At 41.6% G+C, this 6,934-nt stretch overlaps 1 protein-coding gene across 2 annotated transcripts in view; it reads left to right on the forward strand.

The window, feature by feature from the left end:
* Nucleotides 1-5,979, forward strand: part of USP12 (ubiquitin specific peptidase 12) — a 64,334-nt gene extending 58,355 nt beyond the window's left edge. For both annotated transcript variants that reach the window (XM_077745392.1, XM_077745391.1), the window contains exons 7-9: nucleotides 1,508-1,705; nucleotides 4,384-4,462; nucleotides 5,725-5,979. In XM_077745392.1, the coding sequence (XP_077601518.1) occupies nucleotides 1,508-1,705; nucleotides 4,384-4,462; nucleotides 5,725-5,826 (379 nt within the window). In that variant the 3' untranslated portion in view covers nucleotides 5,827-5,979. The remainder of the gene's footprint in view (nucleotides 1-1,507; nucleotides 1,706-4,383; nucleotides 4,463-5,724) is intronic.
* The last annotated feature ends 955 nt before the right edge of the window (nucleotides 5,980-6,934 follow it).

The raw sequence follows: 6,934 nt of genomic DNA on the forward strand, positions 1-6,934 counted from the left end.
TTTTTTTTTTTTTTGTTAGCAATGAAGTATCTTTTCATTAGGGTATCTGCATTTTTCTGGACACAGTGGTATCGCACATTTAATAGAGTATAATGTAAACCTAACTTATCTGTGCACTGGGAGACCAAAAATGTAATTTCGCTGGTTTTATTGCAATGCCAACTATCGTGTGGTAGTCTGGAACTGAACCCACAACATCTCTGTGGCATGCCTGTCTCTAGGATTTTTCAGTTTTTCACGATCTCCAATAACTCTAGAAGTGACTGTTTTTCAGAAGTTGGGATTACAGAGGCAGAGGCCATAGAGGCTCTTATACTGTTGGGTTTCTTTCCAGGAATGAATATCTGTTTATGTTTATTCTTGCTCATGTTTTTCAAATGCCAGGGTAGAATGTAAATGTTTCTGGAATAATAGGCTGCCCACCACAGTTACAATCTGTAGGATGCAGCTTGAGTGTAATGCTACAGAATATTTTTCTTCACTTCATTAGAGGCAACGGCATAGTACATTTCATTGTTTAATCATGAAGGGTTTTGCTTCATTGAGCACACACAGAATTCAGTTCTGCAGCATTTGTCATGTATCTGTCATGTGTCAGGCAGGTTGCTTGATAGAGAAATAAAATGAAAAAAAAAAAAATTTCTACCTGCTAAGATTTTAGACCCTAGAAAAAGACCCACCATCGTCTAAATATTTTATGGTGTTATAAACTGTACTTAGAGTGGATCTAGAAAGTGCCGATGGATTGAAGAGAGGGATTATTTGTGCCAGGGGTTGGGGGTGGGAGGAATAGCATTTGAGCGGAGCCTTCAAGAATAGACTGTCATTAGGGGAAGCATGAGTGAGTGCAGTCGTGTCAGGGAGAAACGACATTTAAGGGCATAATAAAGATTATTTAGAATGTGGAAGATAGTTAGGGTTCTATAGGAAAAAAACTTAACACCAAATTTGCAGGTAATTTTCTTCCCTTTCTAGGATACACATAGTCATTTTTCTTAATTCGGAGGTATTCCTTATCTCCGGCAAACACCTTTCGCGGAATGGTCTTTAATGCTTTCGTTATTGCGTCACTCTGTTATTGAATCATGTAGACGGATAGAACAGATGGATTTCAGTCTCCACTCACATCCAGAGGAGTTCGCAGCTCTCAGGAACCGGTTTTCCCCCCACCAGTCACAGGCTCCGTGTACAGTTAGCCTCATCACTAGGGACCTAGGTTTCAGAATGAGGATTTCTTAACAGCCGACTGATGTCATTCCATCTTGAAGCCATATCGAGCACGAGTTGGATGTATGTGGTTTGTTGATGATGAGCCGGGTGGGACAGTCTTCCGAATGCTGCTTTGCCAATAGAAAAGTAATTGGTAGAAATGGGCAAAACCGGGCAGTGCTGGGCAATTGAAACTATTAATTGTCTGTTAATGGAATCCTAAAGTGTGTGATGGTTCTTTTAAGGACGTGGCGTGAACGTCTTGTGTGAAATTGTGTTTCTGTGTTTATTTGAATAGGATGAAAGTTAAAAAACTGCCCATGATTCTAGCTCTACACCTGAAGAGGTTTAAATACATGGATCAACTTCATCGATACACAAAACTGTCTTACCGGGTAGTTTTTCCTTTAGAACTTCGTCTGTTCAACACCTCCGGCGATGCAACCAATCCTGACCGAATGTACGACCTTGTCGCCGTGGTGGTTCACTGTGGAAGGTAACTGCGTCCGTGGGGCGGGCGTTCGGGGTGGTCCCAGTGCACCTCTTCCAGAGGCTCTGGCAGGATCTCAAGGTTGTCGCATTAGGATAGCTACGGCAAGATGGATGTTGCAGATACAGGGCATTTATCATTGCCTCCTAAAACTTTTGTATAGTGAAATATTATTGTATTGAAATACCATATGAGGTCCTGCGCCTATGTGGTCACATAGCTGCTAGGTGGGTATTGCTCGCCATAACTTACTGCTGTGTCTGGTATTCTGTTTATCAGTTTGTATATCTCTTTCCCTATGAGAACAGGCAGTTCTTAAAACAGGAAATAATTTGTCCAGTAACAAAAGGTGAACGACAACAGTCGGTTGAACATCTGACTCTTGATTTCAGCTCGGGTCATGATCTCCTGGTTCGTGGGTTCAACCCCCATGTCAGGCTCTGCACTGTCAGCGCAGGATTCTCTGTCTCCCTCTCTCCCTGCCCCTCCCCTGCTCATTCTCACTCTGTCTCAAAATAAATAAATAAACTTAAAAAATAGATTAAGAACATTTAAAAATCTTTTTTATTTTTTCTCAGGTTTGTTTGTAGTTCTGTCCTGTGAGAGCACAGAGGGTTGACCTGGCCTGTGTCCTTAACTGCTGAGGACACTCATGCTCATGCGTCCTCTGTCCTGAATGTCTGATGCGTAGATTTCTAACAGGCGCTTGCGGAATTACAAGTGTGGCCCTTTCAGCCTGTCTCAGGCCCCAGCTCGCCTGGGACCCACCTTCCTTGATTCCTCAGCCCTCCCCCTCCCACCACCTCTCTCACTGGATGGGGTCTGGGCCTTTCACTACCCCTGCAGCTCTGCTTTCATATTGTTTTGCCCTGTACTGTGTTTCTGGAAGGTTATCTGCCGTCCTGACGCGTGTCTTCAGGGCAGGAAGCGGTGGAGTCCTTCTAATGCCCACAGAAAACAACACAGTTCTTTGCACCCAGTAGGCATTCACACCTACTGAAGTGAGCGTGTTGTATGTTCAGAATGCAAATCCCTAAAAAACGGCCTTCCTGGGTGTAAGTGTGTTAGTTAGCCTCCGCCCTTCCTCATCGTATTCGTTTCTGTAAGCGGCCTCTGTCTGTTGTGCTGCAAACTACCTGTCGGCCAAAGGAAAAAGCCAGGCTCCTAAGGCCTCACTTTTTCGTCTCCCACCTGCTTCCCTCCCTCTCAGGCTCTGGTCCTCAGCCTTTCTGTGATTCTTTCTTCATTTTCACCACCTTAAAAAATTTAAAAAAAAAAAACAAAAACAAAAAACAACAACAACAAAACCTTAGCCTCTTACTATAAACCTAAGATTCTTTAGATGAACCCCTAGAGAAATGGAGAAAATATGCTTATGTTAGTTTTTATTTTAGAATTTATTTCAGAATTAAAAGCCTTCTTAAAAAATGGTTCTGAGGGGTTTTTGTCTGTGGAGAAAGAGCAGTTGGTCCTCTTGGTGTCCGTTGTCACCTGGGTGCCCGGCGCCCTCACCGGGCCAGAGGGGCCGACCCCGGGGGCACCGAGGCTGCCTCTGCTCCTGGTGCCACTTTTAAGGTAATATTTCTGTTAACAGTATTTTGTGTGGAAAATTCTCTCAAATCCTATAATATAATAATTACAGTGGAATTATAATTTAATGAAGAATTATGTAGAAGCTTTTATAATGAATCATACTTGAACTAGGAGAGGTTAAAATCTTTGCCATGTCTTTTATAAAGCAAAGGATTTCTTTTTTGTTTTAAGAAATAGTCCCACATGCATTTTTGTGCATTGCTGGATTTCTTTATTCCAGATTTGTTTCAAATGAGATGCAGAGACTTTAATAATGGTACTAAGATCTAGGTACTTAAAAATAGCACTAATAATACTAAATGTCATTTGGTTTTAATTAATTAATTAATATTATTAATTTATCTATCTGTCTATCTATAACGTTTATTTTTGAAAGAGCGTGACCAGAGGAGGGACAGAGAGAGAGCGAGACACAGAATTCAAAGCAGGCTCCAGGCTCTGAGCTGTCAGCACGGAGCCTGATATGGGGCTTGAACCCATGAACCATGAGATCATGACCTAAGCTGAAGTTGGATGCTTAGCTGACTGAGCCACCCAGGCGCCCCAAAATGTCATTTGTTTTTAAAGAAGTCTATGAAGGTTAAGCTTGATTAGATTTGCTATCTTTGCTTTTTTAACTGTCATGTGATACCTTTTCTCAAGAGAAAAAGTTCTCCTAAGAGAAGACGACTTTGAAAGAAATTTTACATGTGGTGTTCTGTAGTTTAGCTCAGGCTGGAACCCCCCCATTCCCCTCCCAAAATGCTAGAAAAATGTATTTATATCTTTTGTAGACACAAATTTGAAAAGTACTTTAAAAATAATAATTAAAAGTTATTTCAAAGACGTAATGTGAATAGTGTAACTTTATATTAAATAGGATACTGATTTATATAAAAGGGATACTGATCTCAGAGTAGAGTGCTAATTATTTAATTTTAAAATAGAATGCCAGTTCACATCAATGTAGCTTGATATTTGGGTGCAGAATAGGTAAGGAGTGTGTTTATCGGTTTCAGTTATTCTGCTTCATAGAACATGGAACTCAGGGCTTAGAAGACTGACGTTATTCAACACTGTATAAAATTATCATTTCTTTCTCTCTGTTTCAGTGGTCCCAATCGAGGACATTATATCGCAATAGTTAAGAGTCATGATTTTTGGTTGCTGTTTGATGATGACATTGTAGAAGTAAGTAGTTCCCTGAATTTCTTACGTTTCTTCAGAGTTGGGTGTGTATTTCACTCTGCTCTTTTTTTCTCCTGGCCTCTCCTTCGTATGACAGGTGACGAATTTTTAGACGACTGCTGAGGTCTTCAGGTTGTCTGAGGCCTGCTTCTTACTCCCCAGCAGGCCATCCCCATGCTTGATTAGTCAGGTAACCTTTAAAATGCTTAGGATGAAACAAAAGCTCTCGACCACAGAGCTAGTTAAAAAAAAAAAAAGTTTTCATTGTTAAAAACTTTGAGGTTGAAAAAAAATACTGAGTTATACATAAAGTACACAAATCTTAAGCAACAAATTGAATTTTTACGTGAATGTGCACGCACACATGTATACGTGCTCGTACACACAGTGTGACCACTGTCCAGATGAAGACAGTACATTTTCTTTCTTTCTTTTTTTTATATCAGACAACCTAGATTTTATTTATTTTATTTATTTTTTTAATAGTTTATTGTCAAGTGGAGTACATTTTCAGTGAGCCTCCTTACCCTCTTTCTAGTCGGTTCCACCCTTCTACCCACCACTCCCTTCACCCACTATTTTGATTTCTGTCCTTATCATTATTGTTTTGCCTCTATTTGAATATAAGTGGAACTCACCCAGTATGACTTCTTTTGTGTTTGCCTTTTTCACTCATTGTATCTAGCAGTTCATTCCTGTTGCCAAGAGTAGTGTTTTCTTTGTTCTTGCCGAGTGACTTCCCATTGTAAGCACAAGACATGTTAGAAACTTGCCTTTTCCTCTCTTACTGAAATAAAACTGCCTCGATTACCCTTGTATAAGCCTTTTGCTAGACACACACAGTCATTTTTCTTGGGTGTATATTAGGGTGGTTGGATCACATGAAATTGCCATTTTCGCAGGTCCTGGATGGTTGGGAATTCGTGGTTTCTTATTGTCCAGGTAGAAATTCTGTTACCCGGGGAGCAGAATTGCCAGATCAAAGGGCACTTGTGTGTTCAGCTTTAGAAGACAACGTTAAACATTTCCCCAAAGTCTCTGTGCCATTTTCCATTCCTACCAGCTGGGCCCCAGGGTCCTGTTTGCCTCGTGTCCTCCCCAATACTTGACACCAGCAGTCTTTTTAATTTAAGCTCTTCTTACCGTGCAGAGCTGTTCTAGAGACCGAGTGAAAGACCCGATTCTAAGAAACGTGGAAGGCTTTACTGGATCGGAGTGGTTCCGAGAGCCCATTTCTGTACTAACGTTTCCATTTTGCCCCGCAGAAAATAGACGCACAAGCTATTGAAGAATTCTACGGGTTGACATCAGATATCTCAAAGAACTCTGAGTCTGGTTACATCCTTTTCTATCAGTCTCGGGACTGAGGGGGACCGTGATGAAGAGATACTTTCTGCCTCATTTCTTCTCTGGTTATTTCGGAAAGGATCAAGCACTGATTTTTCAAGAAAAGAGAGATGCAGGAAGCTCAGGGGGCAGTAGCACACTTTGCACACAATAAAGCAAAGACTCTGGATTAACACGCTCTTCCTATCATGGTAGTTGATTTATTTGCTCAGGTATCAGGCCGTCCGCGCAGTTCCACCCAACCAGGAAGTGAGATCAGAGATAGCAGCTCCTCTCGCGAAACCGCCTTCCAGTAACTGACACGCGTGTTCTCTTTATTCGCTGCACCAGTAGTGGTTTGGACTCCTTGGGGGTGCGGGAGAAAGAACAGGAATCTGTGCTAGGTTGTTGTCGATCGTTTTCGGGAGATGACACGGACCGCGCTGCGTACGCTTGCCCGTGTCGCACGTGCACAGAGCTGTACGCGGTGGTCTTTTCAGGCGTCAACTAGAACTACATTCGGGCCCAACACTTACGGTTGCCTTCCTGATGGAAACACGAACAGACGACTAGAACCCAGTGTCAGGAAGGCAAATAATGTTTTGCTTCTCTGAAGAAGCTTATAATAATATACAGTATATGTATATGTAGGGAACAATTGGTCAAAAGTGGCTCTTTGTTTCCCCCAGGGGAAAGGCTGGCTTTGTAAGTATAATTTTTTTTTCTTATTTATTTTACTGAAAACTGGTAGAGTTCTAAGTAGCGTATGAAGTGCCCACGATTCTGTTAGTAAATTGGAGCTTATTTTTATTAGTTTTTGTCAGTTTGAGCTTGTCCGTTGGTTTGTTTCTATTTCTGAAGTGGATTTTAAACTATTCTAAATCAGGCGATAACCTTCAGAAAAATTGCAGTGAGAGGAGGTGAGTACTCGTTTGCAGGAGGCACTGATATCTCTGGCTAAACGGTGGTCCTTTCGACCATCGTTTAGAAGTCAGTTATTTTACTCAGCTTTAATTTCGAGACATAAAAACCTATCAAAAATCCCCTGTCGCGGTTGGAACGATGGAAGAAATTCTGGTGCGGTGGTGGCCCACCAGTCCTTAGGGTTCATAAAAATTCTCGCGTTTCGCGTTGAAGCCGTGTTTGGAA

This window comes from Crocuta crocuta, unplaced genomic scaffold, assembly GCF_008692635.1.
Source record: "Crocuta crocuta isolate KB4526 unplaced genomic scaffold, BGI_CrCroc_1.0 scaffold258, whole genome shotgun sequence".
Lineage (NCBI taxonomy): Eukaryota > Metazoa > Chordata > Mammalia > Carnivora > Hyaenidae > Crocuta > Crocuta crocuta.